Source organism: Lipophrys pholis (genome assembly GCF_963383615.2).
Source record: "Lipophrys pholis genome assembly, chromosome: 14".
Classification (NCBI taxonomy): Eukaryota; Metazoa; Chordata; class Actinopteri; order Blenniiformes; family Blenniidae; genus Lipophrys; species Lipophrys pholis.
The window spans coordinates 8798739-8817006 of NC_137633.1; the positions used below are offsets into that span (position 1 = coordinate 8798739).

Here is an 18268-nt window from a genome sequence, read left to right on the forward strand (position 1 = left end):
TTGACCGAATAAACTACTATTACTACTCCTACTATTGAATTATGAATGCCTTATGATCTCTGAGCTGATTTATCTATCGTCTATCTCAAACATGCATGTCGTTGGATTGTTTAAAGAAACCTCTTTATGCACAGGGCGCACGCGCCTGGAATCATTGTGAAGCAGGAATACTAACCACTATGTCAGCATGCCACCGCTTATTAAATCAAAAATTAAAAAGCGAACCCGACTGTATTTTTTTTTCCTCAATCACTTCTCCTCAAGCTTAGTAAAACTGATTTGTAAAGGTTAACAGCGTCTTCATTTCTCAAATCAGTGATTAATGCTTCAAAATGCTTGGATTGTACATTGAGAAATGTACTTCATGAAAAGGATTGCACCTTTTATTAGAGGACATGATGTGATGCTGCACTTCCGTGGCTCACTCCGAGTTTCTCCCCTGCTGTTTTTGATCACTGTCACGAATTGAAAGTTGAACTCTCATCTTCGTGTTCCTCGGCAGGAAAAATCAAAAGCAAACGCATTTCTCTCATTCATTATGCTGAAAACGAAATGCCCCAAAGGTTACCCGTTTCTCTGCCTCACTAATCAGCAGCCGCGGCACATCACCCACCCCCCCACCCCCCACCCCCCACCCCCTCTCGGTGCCAGCCGCACGATACTGAAACTAATAGCTAGATCGCCGGAGACTAAAAAACATTTCCCTCCATATATTCTTCATGTATTATCCGGCGTGTTGACGGCGCGATACGTCCATGCGCTGTCATGGTAGATTTATTACTGCCTAGTCAGCAGGCGAGGCACAATTTGTTCCAGGGGGAACGGCGCAGACACGAGAGTGAGACAATCGCACTTCTTTAAAATCCAGACTCCGGCTGAGGATTTCTGTCCCACTCTCCTTAAGGTGCTTTGACTGTCCATCCAGCTGGGATGTGTCTGTGATTAATCTCTGCATTTAGAACTCTTCACTCTTCGCACCATCATCCTTTTTTGTTTTTTCGCGGTTTCCTCAGAGGTTTTTACGTTCATTAAGAGTGATACAGCGGGTGATTTTGTGCAGGTGATGTCATTGCAATAATGGCTTGAGTTCTCTCTGCAACGCTTCCTGAAAGATGGGGAGAGATTCGGCCACTGCTGGTCTGAAAGACGAGGAAAATGTGACCGTCCATTAGTGTTCCTCCATAGTTACAGACACGTCTCTGTATGGGCTAATTTAGGATGAGTGCATGGGCACAGAAATGAATTTGCACCCTTGTTAAGTCAGAAGAAGGACACTTTAGTCCAGACAGATCACCCCCGGAGAGTCACTGGGTCAGTACACAGGCACCGGAACATAAGATTTTAACAAGCCTGCTGCAGATACAGTGTGAACGTCGTGCTCACCGGAGGATTTGTTAGGAATGCTGACTTTGTCACATCCAACCCCGAGAAGCTGCCGGCGAAGAAAAGCGGTTTGGTTTGAGTCGTTGTCTTCGAGGATTTCCCCTCCTCGTGCTGTGCTATTGTCACGTACAGCTCCACAACATGTTGCTACGGCAGCCATTAAACACTTTCCCACTAATCTTGCACGCTCTCCTCTCGGATGACCGGGAGCCGTCTTACACGTCAGACACGGCCGCTTCCATTTTTAGTGCGTTTTTTTTTTTTTTTTTTTTTCTTGACGACCGTCTCCAAGGCTATAAGTGTCGGCAGCGTGCAAATGTGCTGAAATTAAATGTGCCAAAGTGTCACATTCGGCTGATGAGTGTGATCCCTTGGAGATGACCTCATCAACACGGAAACTTAATTTTTTGTTTATGACGCAGGGCACTTAACCCCAGCGCGCCCTGCGGGGAGATGACAGATCAGAGGACTGTGGTCAAATATGCAATAACTGTACAAATGCGCAATTCTTCTTGTAAATGGCTCTTGATGGGTAGCTTTCTCAACCTCAAGTTCATTATAGGAATATGTTTCATTTTGAGGTCATATTTATTGCCGCTTGTCTCACTTCTCTCACTATATCTTAACCTCCCAAATTAAAACCCCTCGTTTCATAACAAGTAATCTAGTTTTTCATGTGGGTGGCGCTCTCACTTTACAGCCAAAATGTCCCCGATTCAAGTCAGGAATGATTTTATTGCAGAAAGATATCCATATTGTGTTAACTCTGAAGTTCCTGTAGTTGTATATATGGTTGCTTGTTTGTCTGCATTAGATAAATGTGGATAAATCAGAAAAAATAACCGAATGAACTCACAGGGAGAGTCTCTTCCATTCATCCAACACTAAGACTATTACATGGCTGCTTCAAATCACAGGCATGCACTTTTATTTTTTTAATGTTTCATGCATTTCCCATTTGTGGGAGATGAGGATGGCTTGGACATTTAAAAGCCCCTGAAGCAAGAACAAGCAGTAACTTCGCATAGATATTAAACAGTTTCTAATAGTTGGGTGCATGCCTTCCTTTCAAAATGCAATATTATTGTATTTCATTTGGACCTTAACTTATCTATTCGGAGAGCCCACATCACCCCTCTCCTATCCTCCCTTCATTGGCTCCTGCTCTTCCCCTTCAGCTGAGATCTGTTGACTCCTGCGGTACCTTTATGATGGAGTTAAAAACTTTTTGATTTAGATGGGCCTTTAACCTGTAGCTGCTCATTTTTATTAATTTGGATATTTCTACTGCTCTTATCTCCGTTTTTATTTTTCAGTTTTTAGCGCTGTAAAGCACCTTGTGGTCCATATCTGAGAAAGGTGCTATATAAATAAAGTTCCATATACCCACTTCACTAATATTTTCAGTAATCGTGCGAGGCTAACCAGCAGCTGACTCACTTCATAGAGTGACACAGTTTTTGATAAGACGGGCGACTATGACCCACAAACCTTTGGCGTCCTCTCCAGGGACTCCATTGTGGATCTTCTTTTATAAAAGCAATCCTATTTAGGAATCCAGATTAATTCTGCTGCTAAAATGATGTTTGCTATTAGAATGAGGTATTCTTTCAAATCCATTCTTTCTTCTTCCAGTGAAAAAGTCTTCATGCTGCTGACTGCAACACGAGCCCGAAGCATGATTTATCCACCCCCGTGCATCACAGCTGGAGATGTGTACAACTCATGAAGCGCTGCACTCTTTATTTTTGATTTTTGTTTTTTTTCCAAGCATAGCATTTGATGTTTGCAGTCAGAAGGGTTAAACTTGAACTTTCACAGGACTTGTTTCAGCGCTACTCAGACTTATTTAGTTGCTGATGTATACAAACAAAATAAGGACCTGGTGAGAAAAAAACTCACACAAACCCAGGGAGGACGTGTAAACTGCAGTAATAACCACTGTACCCACCGTGCCAGAAGATCCTCCAGAGGTAATGGAACTTCCATGCACATCTTTTTTTATAAAACACTATAAAGCATCTCTCTAAGAATCCATTGAAGGCTTTTGTTTGCAGATTAACATCCTGGTTCAGTGTCACTTTTTAATGACATTACCAACAAAGAAAACTGATAACATTTTAGCTATTATCTCATAATATGCTCCCCGCTGCAAAATTAATTAGTTTAATTTTCAGAGTGCTCGGCATCTGTTTTGAGGAGTCGGGAGTTTCTGTGAACCCTTAAGCGCCCATCTTATTGGATTGCAAAAGAATTTGCGAACGCAATTAACAAAAGGAGTTTACACACCGTGTCGGAACAGTTGCTGGGGTTCGCAACTTTGCCGTGTGCGTTTCAGGGCCTCGCGTTCTGCCTTTCCTCGCCCATTTGCTTGAGGTTTGTAACGCAGCGTTATTGAATATATTTAATAATTCACTTAATTATATAGTAACGTGCACATTTTGTGATGGTCTGCTGCATTTTGTAGTAAAAGGTGTGAAAGATGTGGAAGAAATATTCTCGCTTTGGACAAAGTCATGTTGAATAAGTTAATCAATACATCACAATTACTTAATTTAATAAATTTGAGTATTAATCATCCAGACTCAGCTCAGGTGTCACTGTATCCTAAACCTAAGAGAACGCATATCCGTTTAAGAACGATGCAATTGTTCCGGGTTTTTATTGACAATTACTCAGTTCAATGTGTCATTACACTCTGAAATGAAAGAATAGATAAACAAGCTTGAGTAAAAAAAGAAAAAAATATGGATTCTATTTATAAACAAATGCATTAGAAACTTTTAATGTATCACAGTCGCTGCCATTGGCAGATATAAAAGCCGAACAGACTCGTGGTTTCCTTTCTGTGATGGAAATTGAATATTTTTCCAGAAACTCCAGACTGTGGCAGACGTTCCTATAAATATGTGGCACTTGTACGTTGTTTTGCTTTCGCTCTTCTGTCCAGTTCATCCCAAATCAGCTCCATGGGGGTTTAAGTCTGGGGACTGTTCTAGCCGCTCCATGTTTTCAAGCTTCCCATCTTGTTCTTTTTTCCCCTCGTGTAGTTCTGGCAGAGCTTGGACTTCTTGTTTTGGGTTATTATCTTGCTGTAGGGTGAACCCTCACCACACGAGGCTCATACCAGCGAGGGTTGCATGGCACTGCAGAGTGTTGCGCTTTCTGTTTTGGTTCAGGATGCCTCTCACTCTGTCCAACACACAGACACCGGATCCATTAAAACAGCCTGAGAGACCGTCACACTTCCTCCTCCATGTTTTTTAGATAATTCGTACGTCTATGAAACCTTCTGCTTGTCTTCCGTAGTCCAATGGCCTGCGATTCATGGCCGAGACGAGCGTCTTTATCTCATTCCAACATCTTAGAAATTGGCTTTCTTGCTGCAACTCTTCTTGTCAAACCTGCTGCTTCAAGTCTTCTCTTCACAGTTGAAACTTACTGCAACCATTTATCTGGGCTTGAAGAGGAGATACCTATCACGCAAGTGGTTAATTCTCAGAAACTTGTCTTCTGATTCTCTTGTGGCTTTGAGTCTTCCAGACCTCTTCCGGTTATATTCCCAAGGTGTCCAAGTACTTTTGATGATCCATGTCCCTTTCCATTATTAATTGCCTTTTTCTTGCCATTTTTATAGCAACACACTACGAGGCTTTGTTTGTTACTGCATTGTGTTCCAGTGATGCTTTTATGCAGATAGAGGGCTTTGTAAGTCATCAAGTTGGAACACCTTTTGCAAGTTTTTGAAAAAGTTCTAACTCTGTTTCCGTGTAGATGGAGGAAAACGCTGCTCCTGTGCATATTCGCCAAGGCTGTAGTAAATAGTTCATGACTGGCATGTCATGAACTAATAACAAACTATTAACATTTCTGAAACGGGAACTGAAAAACTATGTTTTCGCATAAAAAAAGTTGTCACTTAAACTGGTCCTAAAATATGGGCTTTGAATTTCACATTGCTTGACTTTTACCAGCTACTTTAGAGAAATCTGAGCCCAAAAGACACATTAAACCAACCCTCTGAAATAAACGGTTTTCTCTCCCATGTCTCAGGGTTCACTGTTTATTTCAGGCATCATCTGTTAAAGAAATATATATATATATATATATAAATCAAATTCCATCCCTTTTCTCTTTCTGTTCCATGGTGTCAAATGTCTGACTCATGCTGCACTGGAGGGGTTTTACTAATTCTGCATCAAATAGAAATGTGAATCCAGCTTGGCAGGGGTGTGTATTAAAAGATTCTTTTCTCCATAAATATACAGAAATATACAAAGCCAGTAATTACTGAGATGATGTTGGGTTTCAAAGTTTGAGACATAAAGTTAAACAAAAATAACAGGACTGGTAATAATATTTGAATATATCAAGAAAGAAGGTTTGATCAGCTCATCTTGTGGTCACCTAATTGTTCACATTACTGATTAACACACTTCCATCATCAGAATTCTGCTTTCCTCTGTTGTCGAGGTCTGTTGTCTCAAGACTTGTATGACCAGCTTTGTTTTGGGGATTGTGTTGTACTTCTCAACAGCCTATACTGTACAGATTGTTGTTTTTGTTTTTTTTAATGAGGTGTCAGGGGCCCATCATGAAAGATGCTCTGCTGTCTGTTAATGGAAGCATCAAACTGCTCCACCTTTCCCGTGTGCAACAGATCCTTCACCGCTCAGCTCAGTTTCTAATTTTGACCTCTGTGCTCCTTCAGGTCCAACTGTTTTGAAGTCGTTGCCTTGGATGGCGCCAGCACCAATATTCTTCAGTTTTGCACTGCAGCAGAAAGCACAGACTGGCTCCAAGCAATATCCGCGAATATCAATGACCTGACACAGGAGAACGTAAGTCCACCTCTCGATGTTAGAGCAGTAGTTGGATCTTCCTGCAGGTTCTTATTGGAAAAGAGAGCAAAGGAAAAAAACTTTCACAGGTATTGGAGTGTTTCCACAAAGTTGTATGACGCAACAATTTGTGGCTGATTGTTAAACTGTCTTTACTGCAAAAATCATTGAATGCTGCATGCCACTTTACATAATTATGTCTTCATTTAATATAAATGCACCAGTTATCTTGGGGTGGAAGTGTCTAATTCTGGTTTCCAGGGAGCAATTGTCCATAAAGTGCAAACACACTTTGTTTCATGTCTCTACTACATTTCCAACCTCATCTATTGATGTGTTTTTCATGGATCTAAATGGAGATATCGCTTGAACGCTGAAGTGTCTTGTTTTACCACGACCCAGTAGTGGAGTTATTTTCATCTCGGCCAGCTGTGCCTTCTCTCAAAATCACTTTGGTATTTGTCACAGTTGTGAGGTAGTCCCCTCCTCCAGAATAAAATTTACAAAACAGTTTCCAAACAGATTCAAGTTGGCTTTGAATTTATTGAAATTTGTAACATGGGACCAGAGGACGGAAAAGGTGTCGAGAGCTTGGAAAATCTTTCTTCTCGAGTCCCGGAGCCACTGTCCTCCACGTTTTCGGTGCATCATTATGAAGCTCTTGTAAAAGGTCTGATAAGGAACCAGCCGTTACAATTTGATGTTTTGAAACAGAGACAAGTGGAACCTTTGCGATAATGAAAACAGAAATGTGGGCTTCTCTTTCACCCACAAATGCATGTATTATTCCTCACGCATTGACACAGCTTTAATAGACCCTTCCTGACAAGCACTTATTGACTCACAGTGGCACCTCTCACCCTCCGCTGACAAAAAAAAAAAAAAGGCTCTCTTATTCCTAATTAATGAGTGCCAAGTAGGCATTCGGCATGTGCTCTTCTCTCTCTCTCTCATTTCCTCCTATTTCACTTTGATTACCACACTGATGATGCGGAGCGTTTTTTGGTGAGTGTGCAGACGCGAACTGTATGCCCGTGCTGGTGGATTGCACAGCTGCCTTTTTTAAAAAGTGTGATTAATTCATGCCTGCATCACCTAATTACGGACGTGAAGTGTGATTGCTAAATGGCCAATCAGGATGTAATTGCGTGCCCGCTTTGGGAGAGAGCGGAACTTTTGTTGTAATGACCTACAACCTTTAAATAGAATCCGCGGCGCCCTTGGGGTCCCTCACGGGCTTTCATGTGCACGAGTGTCATGATGCGGTGCTATGCGACGCCGTTTGATGTTTTTTTTTTTTTTTTTTTTTTCAGAAAAAACTAAACAGAAAGAACCGTGCGGCTTGTTGATGTCTAATAATCCCGAGGTTTCCGGCGACAATGAGTGTTGTGAGAACAAGCTGGTAGTTGAGTGCCGTGCTGAGTGGGATATGCTGACACACCAGGTGTGCTTTCTGTGCGAGAGTGTTTAGCACTGCCATGCTGCATTTCTCCCGAGCTGAGCGTCGGCCTTCCAGTGAGAGGTGCACGTTGCAAAACAGGCTTCTCACTTCATGTATGAACGCCTTTTTTTGAAAGTGTTTTTCTCAACGTGTTTTAAACCCCCCCGTATCAAGTGCCGACCTTAAAACACTGGGAGATGCTGCTTCCTGCACACCCTTAAAAAAAGTTCTTCTGTAACTGGACTAAAATATGTTATGATGCTCTTCTTTTGCTCCTAGTTTACACTCGTTCTGACAGGACCATGTTTTAAATTTTTAGATTTTTTTTAATCACCCTTTATTTTCTATCTTATACACATCTGCAGTTTCTGGCAGCATCTCAGAAGTGGAGCAGTGTCTTGACTCGTCCTTGATTTCTGTGGTTCTCTGCTCCTGGCCTCTGTCTTGTTGACCTCTAAGCATGAATCGATGTTGACGTCATGAAGTGAAATACAAACTGAAAATGACCAGATTCATTATTCCTTTCTGTGGCAACTTCCCGCCTGGCTCGATCTTCCCTGTGAATCCTGTCGTGGCTTCCGTGAATTATAGGCGTATTCTCTATGGAGTGTAACACCAAGCTGCTCCAGGTGGAAACAGACATTTCCGAAGCGAACCGTAAATCACTCTGCGGCGGCACACCTGCGGCTCGTCAAAGTTGCGTCTGATGTGACTCCGGTTATTGGCCACGAGTTTTTCTTTGCACAAGCTTCATTTACTTGTTTATGTCCCTCCAACCATCGTGGCTGTAACTGAGCTCTCGCCACACAATTCCTCCGCCACTCGCATGTCATCATGCAGATCATGAATGGAGAAAACTTTCGTTAAATGTAGGACCAGAAAGAAGGAATGGAAGATTTTTCTTTTTGGTTTTTTTGGGATTCACCATGGTGCAGAGATGATAGCTGTCGGAGAGCATTAGAAATTTAATTATAAACAAACGGCACCACAAGGTAATCGGCAAATATTTTGATGTCCCAGTTTCATAGGTTTGCCCTGATTTCAAAAAGTTCTACATTCAAAGTGTTCAAATGATTCCTGGATGTGACGCGTAGAAAAGATACTCACTTGAGAAAACAGTGAGTGGAACATAGAAAGAGCTTCGGGTTGAGCTCCAGCAACACGGCGGGCTGTTTTCAGTCTGTACCACACATCACTGTTGGCCTTTTGGCCAATGCCAAAAAGGGCAACGCAACAAACAGGCATCAGATTTCATAGACAGATCAGTCTTTCGTGAGACAAACACGGTGTAGACACCATCGTGCTGTGGGGCACAGGAGACAATGGACTTATGAAATGTGAAGATTACCAAGATATTTTGGAAAAAGATTTCCTAAGGCGTCGTCGGAGCGCTGGGTTTGAGGTGAAGCTGTCAGGTCGACAGAACACAGAGTAGAAAACGGGCTGTTTGCCAGTAATGGTTCTCGGCTTAGTGCTTAGGAAGTGGGATTCAAACCAACAGACATTCAAACACAAGCACACGTCTCCTATGTCTAACAGTTTACTACTGTGGGTCCCTGAGCAATGCCCTGAATTCCCCGCAGCATGTAATTAGATGTTGAGGTTAACTCTGGATAAGATGAGTTAAACATTAAAAAAAAACCATATAGCAACATTTGGAGGCCGTCAACATCTATGATCACAATACATTTTTAGTTGTATTTCCATAGTCCCGAATGTAAGCTTGAGTGTGCGTTTATATTTCCTTGGCAGTTCCTAGTGAGACTTTGAAATGAAGAGTGACAATCTATATCGCAGCGAAGCAGAGCTTGTCCACGCCAAGGGCAAAAACAGGCACTCCATGCACAAGTTCAGTTTTGTACATTAGGTCAACAAAACAATAACTTTTCGAGTACCTGGCATAACATAAAAGGCCAACCCCTATGGTTGTCTCCCGATGTCTCAAGGACATTGCACACTTATTTGACAACAAGCGTTTGGAACTGAAAGTTGCCATTTATGTCAGGTTGGAAATGCCTTCACCAAGCAGAGGACGTAGTCTTCAGCCCTGCTCACTAGGTGCTTGTTATACAGGTCAGAAATCTCCTCGGGCAGCTTTTACCTCTTCCCTGCACAATTTTCCATCTTGAAGACACCAGTAGTGTAAAGTACCTGCTCTCCATGGGATTCCAGAAGAAAGTAATCAAGTCCTCATAAAGCTGACCTCACATTTTTATATCATCACATCAATCACTTGAAAAATCGTCTTTTTTTTTTTTTTTTCTAACATTTGCTACCGTATGTCTTCTATAGAATGTTTGGTCAGAAAGTTCCACATCCAGGTGTATGTTGTGGTGGTACATTAAAACTACCCCTTCTGCATTTCTACTTCAGGAAATAAAAATCCATCTCAAAGTTTATTTTGTTTCAGAAGAGGGAAACAAGATCACCCTGGAATGATGAATCTTTCATTCATGCGGGGGAATGAGGTGGCGTGAATGACTGTGAATCATTTATTGTTGCAGATTTGCATCGCCGCAAGTATGAAAAGTTGGGATCTGTTGTTTTTCGAGACTTTTCCTGTGATTCACCATTCTTCATTACTGTGAGGAGAAATTCAGGCATTGCGTTCAAGTCTAACATTATTGGGGCAATAGCTTTCTAGATCATTGGGCGACATTCCTCCAAATATTCTTGGAGCCTCATGAAAGTATTGGTCAGGCGGTGCTTTGTGTTGCATCATGTCAAAATGAACCCCCATGTCGTGCAAACTGTTTTTCATGTTTGCCTTAAAAGTGGTTCAAACTTGAGCTCTGAACTGAGCTGCTCATAGCTCCACATGAGAAATGTTAAGTTTGAATAGAAGGACCTTCTCTAGCAATTTGTGCGGTTTGTCATTGAGATTGGAATATCTGAGCAGTCTGTTTTGTGGCTTGAGATTTAGATAATATACCTTATAAAACTTATTAAATGACTTGAGGATTATTGGGGACATTAGATCATGCAGAATTTTAATTGCTTCTTTCAAATTCATACGTTCAGTAGATCTAGTTTTAAGATTTACACAGTCATATGAAACACCGACTGATTAGAGTTGGTCAAATATAGTGTCTGTTTATTCACTGCTGATCAGCCACCAAAGTGCTTTTTATCGCGTCATAAGCAGGACTGTACATTGACCTTATCACATATCTCACTATTTGTCTTCAATTCTCTCGTAGATAAAGATGGTCAACAAATTCTGCTCTTCGGATGATCAGGTATGCGGACGCCGACTCCACAGTACATAGCAGCCCCACCTGAAAGACACCTCACTGCAACAAGCACAGCCAGCCCCATTCTATCAGTCCTGACGGCTCACCTGCAGTTATTACCGACAGCAGAGGTGCATAATGAAGTGGGAGAAGCCAGACTGGCACTGGAAATGCTGGCGTTTAATGATATGCCGCAAATCACTTGGGGTATCTCCTCATTAATGTTGACTCTGAGTGCAGCAGTTAGAAATCATTGGGTAAACACGAGAGGCTACTCATGAGAGGGCAGATTCAACAGAAATATTTTTTTCACTGCCTGCATTATATATAATTCCCATTATTATTGATATACTCCAGTAACCTGGGTTACACATTCATACATGTATTAAACCTCTGTCAGAGCATTTCTACAATTGCAGTTTTGCACCTAGTCCAGAGTGGTCAGGATCCGTCATAAGTGGTGTAAGTAAGGGAATGTTGTGAATCGGGAGTAGTGTGAAGGGCAGCAAAGGTTAATTAATGCGCATGTTTCCATAGAGGCTCCACTTCCAGGACATTTCTTGGTGCCAGATATAAAGATCTTCACAATGTATGCCCTTAGAGTTCAAGGCAGTTTGGTCAGTAAAAGTAGGACCAACATGTTTTTATACCAATAATTATGATGTGATGGCTGTTGAGTGTATGTTATGCCCAAGACATGTCTAAAAAACAGAATAAGTACAACCATGATGAGTAAAGTAACAAGCCATCTTTCTTTCTTTTTAAAAAAAAATAGAATCCATTAATTTGATTTAAGTAGCAATTCATCCAAAGCTCATGATGAGTTTAATAGAGATCTTTCATGTAGTATTCTAATTAATAACTGAGTGCACAGATCGTTGTGGACTGTTGATGTTGAGGGTCTCTCCAGATTGGGTAAAAAATCCTGTTCAGAGGAAAAAACATGCAACCTCAGCTCTTGTTAGAGAATCCATTAAGGACGGGGTTTTTTTTTCACATTTTCTCACAGACATGAGAAGACGTCATTAGTAATTGGGGGGGGGAGGGAGTCATGTAACTGATAAAACAATGTAGGATAGGGCTTTAGATGTTCCTGTGGACGTTGAAATGAAAACTGAAAATGAATGGATGTGTTGATGAAAGGGTATTAGTTGACTGCAGCAACACTAGAGATGGCCGTCACCTTCTCACTGCATCACTGTTAGACGCCTCCTATATATTTTATAACTTCACGTACCTCCATTCTGATGTGTCAACTCCACAAACCCCTCCTCCCCCTCTTTCTTTTTACCTTTTATCCTAAAGCAAATAATGGCTCTGTGTAAATGTCATCCTCTCCATCTTTGCAGATTGTTTATATGGGCTGGGCTTGTGAGAGCCGCGAGGGCACCGCTGCTGGTCGAACCTCACTCTTCAAGTTCCTGGCACTGAGAGGACCATATTTTTCTATCTTCAGAAGCCCCCCGGTAATTGGTCTTGAATAATTTTTCTCCCTTTTTTTTATGTGTTTTTTTTTTATTCACTGTTCAGATCTTTATGAAATGTTTGCCAAAGAAAGAAGATTTAACATTAATCATATTTGAAATGGTTTCCCAGCATAGCTCAGTTGAAGGTTATTAATCAGTAATGTTGACTCGGCTTAATAAGACCGATCGAGTCTTAGCTGAATTGGCGAGTTCCGACGTGGAAGAAGTGCTACTATAAGCCACTGCTGTGTGATTGTCCCTGCCGTGCTGCGTCTTCCTCGCTTGGCAGTATTTATAATTGAATAAGAAAAGAAGATAGGCAGAGAGTAGCAGCTGGGGAATTTATATACCTTATTTATCTTCACTGTTAATCAACAGTGAAACTATTTGCGCAACAGATTACTGCATTATTTTACATTTTATTCTCGTGTGTTCATTAATCCGTCAGCGTGTCTGCTGCTGTCACCACATTAGCAAAGTTTTGTCACACTATGAGAGTGGAGCCGGTGGGTCATTGCCCCCAATTAGAACTGATACCGAGCAGAAATGAGAGAAAAGGATTACAGGTTTGGTGTGCCCCATGTGACTTAAACAATCATCATGCCATATTAATTTACACCATACTCTTCCTCTGCAGGGCCGTTTCAGTGTGACTTTATTCAAGTTTAAATGCACAATCTTGTTATCGGGACATTTTCATTCGTTTCTTTGCAAAAAACAGGAGCCTAAATGGACGTTTGTCAATGGACTGCTTCTAATCGTCCTCAGAAAACGAGCCGATTTTTCTGTTCTTCCCTTCTGGAGTGATACCGTTTCAATTTGAAGATGTTTGATCCACTTATGAATCGACTTAACAGTTTGCGCGACAGATGTTGTTTTGATAAGGTGTGTTGGATAACACATTTTGGGGGAGAGATAATTTCCTCCCGCGTGTGAGCAGTCGTTTTCGAGACGCTTTATATTCAAAACTAGTTTTTCGTGGTGGCTTTATCCAAAAACTAGAGGTGATATTCAAATAACGCACAATAGACTTATTCCAGTGTCCAATTAAACTCCATAGGAGTTAATAAAAACAAATCGGCTTGACATTCTGGATAATCTTACCTTCGGTATCGTAAGGTTTTTTTTTCTTTTCTTTTCCTGTTTGTTTTCACTTTTACGTTGTATATATTTTAGGACAAAATGTAGGTTATAATGCAATTATAGTTTTTAATGTGAAACAGTGATTTCGAACCACTGTGGAGAACTCCGCTTTGATGTCGTAATTGAATTAGATTTGTACACGTCAAAGCATTGAAAAATACTCTTGAGACCTGGAAAACTCATCCATTTTTATTCTATGGGCTCTAAGTTTTAATCCTGCACAGTGCCTAGTTATTGACCCCCCCGCTGCTTGAACTGCAGCACTCACATTGCCTCCAAACAGCTCCACCTAGTTCATTTCTGCAGCTACACTGCTGTTAACAAGGGAGTATAATCTTTATCCTGTAAATGGATTCCATAGCTCACATTAGTTTACCGCTGCCGCTCCTTTCAAATCAAAACACAAGGGTTTTGTTTTTTTATTGCGCAGGACAAAAGGACGTAGGACAACTATCTACCCGACATTTAAAACAGCTATTCCATTGTGACAACTTTATTAGTATAATCAAAGCACCACTTCTCCTTTTAATTCATTGTCCTCAACGGCATCTCAGTCATTCTTAAAAAGGTCACGTTATACTGAAAAGCCACGTTTTATTCAAAATTATGGAACAGAGCTTAAATGATTCTGTACGCTAACATGACGTACGGCTGATATTTCTGTGTTCTTTATGGGCAATGAAAGTGTATAACTCGTACCTGCTTTCTGTGCTTTGGACCAATTCCATACCAAAGCACTGACTCTCTTTCTTTTCCTAATATCTGGGGAATTGTGTAAACATGCAGATTTGATTCACTAGAAAACAAATGTCTAGCATTGTAACAGAAGTAGTATTCTCTGGTAATCTGAATAGTAAATTATTATTATTTTTGGTCAATATTTGGTCTTTTTGTCAGGCATCAATACATCAGTCTCAGTCGACGTAGGAATCTCATCCCATCCTTTTTCACTTTAACACAACTTTGACTAACTTTATCTCCCAGAAGTCTTTTTCAATTTTGCCAGAATGGAACAAGTAATCTGGCAATTTAATGTTGAGCTAAAACTCGAAGAACATTAAGTTTACGCCTCTTTAAAATGAAGAAAAGCAGCTACGCCACCAAGCTGAAACCAGCAAGCTTTATTTTACAAGGTGCAGCTGTGACTCAGTTGGTATTGTGGGTCATGTTCTTGATGCGGTGGCTCATGCTCCAGCCTCCATCGCCATCTGTCCAAATGTACTGAACACTAGACGTTGCCAATATGGTCTTTTGAGCACCTTGCAATGCTCTCCTACTACCTCTGGTGTGTGTTGGAGCAAATGTCTGTGCTAATTGGTGGCTGCGACTGACCTTATAAAACATGTTGAGTCTGCTGAAATGATAAAAAAAAAAAAAAGCACTGTATAACCAATATACATTCACTGTTTACCTCTGAGATACAGCATAATGCAGTTAAGTCCAAATAATCCACAATAAACCTGGGTTTCTACCAGATGAATGAATGACAATGCGACCACTTTGATCTGAAAAGAAACAGGGAAACCTGAACAGGCCATTCAATTATGTTTAATACTGGCTCGGTATCCATTCGCTGCTTGAAATGTCCATTGCCATACTAATAAGAGGAGTGATGGAGGAGTTGGCCTTTTGTACTGTCTTTGTTTGCCACATGACAAAAGCTCTGTCACTGGTATAAAAAAAACCACTGCAGCCCAAAATGTGCCTATTCATCCTACTTAATTTAGGAAGTGTTTCTGCAGGTTAATCACATTTCCCCGCAGTACTTCTCTTGGCCTGCCCTCCCCACTGAGCTTTTGTTGCCCTTTAATACAGCTTGACAAGCTATTGTGGCTGGCGTTCTCTATTCTGAACAGTCCCAGAGCTGATTTTTGTGTGCGTGTTTTCCCTTTTAAAGTTCAGACTGTGACAAGCTTTCAATCATGTTTGTAGCCACACACTGGGGACAGCTTTCATCCTCCAATAAGTCGCCAGTAGTTCCTGACTAGTTTTTTTGGGGGGGCAGAATTGTAAACAGTTCCAATGGGAATAAAATGTTTTGAAACTTTTCATGATGATTTTAGACTCGAATTATATAACCTTAAAAAAAAAAAGTAGCTTTTTTTTTTTCATCTGTTTAGTTTTGTTGAACACAATCCTGCAGCCTTACTCATGAACCGTCACTATATCTCCTCACAGATGACACTGTGGACCGCGTGAATCTTTCCTGCTCGAGAAGTGCCGTGACGTTTTATTTCCCATCAACACTGTTGGTTGTTTGGCAGAGTTTCAGTGGTGCAGCACTCGCTGTCATGTTAGTATTGACAGACAGGCAGAGACTTCACAGGGAGCCCCTGGGGCTACTCCAGCTATTGCTATCTTTGTGCCTCATATCGCCTGATTACAGGTACCAGATAACATCTTAAGCACAGCCAACCAAAATACCATCAGGCCTGGACAGCCCGCAGCCATATCACACAGACTGCTCTCGTGTCGATGTCAACACAAGCAGATCGTAACTAAAATAAAAGTGTCTTGCCATCCTTACATGTGCTGTATGTGGTGTTTCACATCGAGCTGCGATAAACTGCTAAGGTTGGGTGAGAAAATTCTGATGGGATTGTTTTCACAATCCTTTTGTCCCAAACTTTGCGACTGCAATATAAAGAAGGTATAAACATTTGCGTTGGATGGGATGTCTTTAGCGAGTTTGGTTCTTTGTAGAAATTACAGAACTTAGAATGTCAGAACATTAATTCTTCCATCAATCAATGTCAAGTACCTATGCTCATTCCCCTGAAGGCAGTAAACGCCCAGGAGAGGTTGCTGGTCCATCACAGGACTTATTTCACTAATGACAAATTAAAGCAAGGCGGAGCGTTATTCTCACCTCCCCATGATTTGTGGTGTTTATACACTGAAATAATTAGGTCACATATGACTGAGTTGTTCGCTGTTATGTCCCGTAGTTTGTGACAAAACCTTTGCAACTGTAACACCAGTCTATTATCAGCCTAAATCTGCTGCTATCAGCCAAAAACTGATAAAAAACATAAATAAAATGCTCTCCTGCACACACCAATGGAAGTGCACTTTCACTGTATCTAAATGTATATGTCTGACTGGACGCAAATTTCACACCTGCGTATTTTACGGTTTGTCTGCAGTTTTTTTTTTCCGGCATCCGTAATCCTTTATTACAGAAGTACGTGTGGCTGGCATCGAGAAGATATTTTGGGGTTAGAAAATTAGGGACATGCGTGCTGTCACATGGTCTTTGACACTAAATCGTTCAATCGTGCACAGTCGCACAGCAAGTTCAACAGGCAACGGGCAAATTTTAGGCTTTTAGTGTGTTTCCCAATGATACTTTGACACACATTCAAGTGGAGATGGTTAATGATCCACTTACCTTGTGATCGATAGGTGACCCACTTCACCAACCGCTCAACATTTCTACCTGGGTGTCTAACACGCCTGTCTTGAAAGGCTAAAAATGCCCTTTGAACTGCCGTCCACCTTTTCTTCCTCTGGCGAGAACAGTGTGGACGCTTTCTGCTTGTTTGCAGCTATCTATCGCAATGCTGACCCTGTGGTATGCATCTGTTGGATATCCGTGCCTTGCCTCTCGAGGTCCGTCACCCCACAGAAGACCTCCGCTCTGTGGCACATAATACGGCTGCTTGAGCAGCAAGCCTCCCCCGCCGCGTTGTACACTGATGGTGGATCCAGCGGTTTGTTACCGTGGCAGGTACAAGAGTGTAGCCTTGTTTGAGGAGACTTTCCCACATTGTGCTTGTTGATGGCATCAAAAAGGCTTGTTGTAGTTGCAGGCTGTCTTTGATTCAGCCGGGGACATCGACAAGCTACAGCAAAGACGCGACTATCACTGTCGGCAACTCCGTGGGTGATGCATTCTGGTTCTCGAGGGACTGTGAGCAATATTCCATACAAAGCTTCCAAACGTTGGTGGGTCATTTGCTTTTGCACACTCGGTTAAAAGTTATTTGCTCACTGGGGCTTCTTCATGGTTTTTAATTTGTTGAAACTGCAGAATAACTTGAGGGAAGTACTCTTAATATAGTGTATTATTCAAAGAAAGTTTCAAAATCCTGCAGGGAGTGCCATTAAATTGTCTCTTACCAGGTACATGACGGAACCAACAGTTTTTCTTACACGCAAACCGAAGGTTGTGGAGTTGAGGGCGGGTAGAAACACTTTTTTTTTTTTTCCAGGCTTCAGTGTGGCTTCAACACCAAAAAGAAAAAATACATCTTTTAGGAGATGACCTGAAATAAACTTCACCTGAATCCCAAACAGTCACAATTGACAAATATTTCCCATTTTCCTCAATATAGAGTCCAACAGAACCAACAAATCATCTTGGCGAGATGCTAGTGAGAGAAGTCATCACGCATAATTTGAATGAATTGCATTAATGGATGTGTTGTGGAGTCAATGGCGTTCCGGTCCCATGAACTGAAGGCATTATGCAGCTGGTGAGTTGTGAAATGCCAGACATGTCCTCTGGCTTTTCTTGAAATATTGCATTAGCCATTATCCCGAGGTGGGGAGACGGGTGTGAATATACAAAAAGGAAATATTATTGCATGTGGTTCAGTGAGACATGCCACGCTAAAGTAAAGCGACAGTCCACTCTGCGCCATGTACATTTCAGCATTAAGTTACGGACCAAGGTACTGAATGTGACCCTATGACACATTCGTAAGTAACTGGGAAAGTTCTAACTTCTTGGTGGAAAGATTTCAAAACAATTTTATG

General features: G+C 41.4%; 1 protein-coding gene across 2 annotated transcripts in view; it reads left to right on the forward strand.

The window, feature by feature from the left end:
* The window catches only part of sntg2 (syntrophin, gamma 2), a gene marked incomplete at its 5' end in the record, with an annotated part of 94001 nt that overhangs the window by 54759 nt on the left and 20974 nt on the right, over positions 1–18268 (forward strand). For both annotated transcript variants that reach the window (XM_080480851.1, XM_080480852.1), the window contains 3 exons: positions 6095–6224; positions 10866–10904; positions 12248–12364. In XM_080480851.1, coding sequence (XP_080336977.1) covers positions 6095–6224; positions 10866–10904; positions 12248–12364 — 286 coding nt within the window. The remainder of the gene's footprint in view (positions 1–6094; positions 6225–10865; positions 10905–12247; positions 12365–18268) is intronic.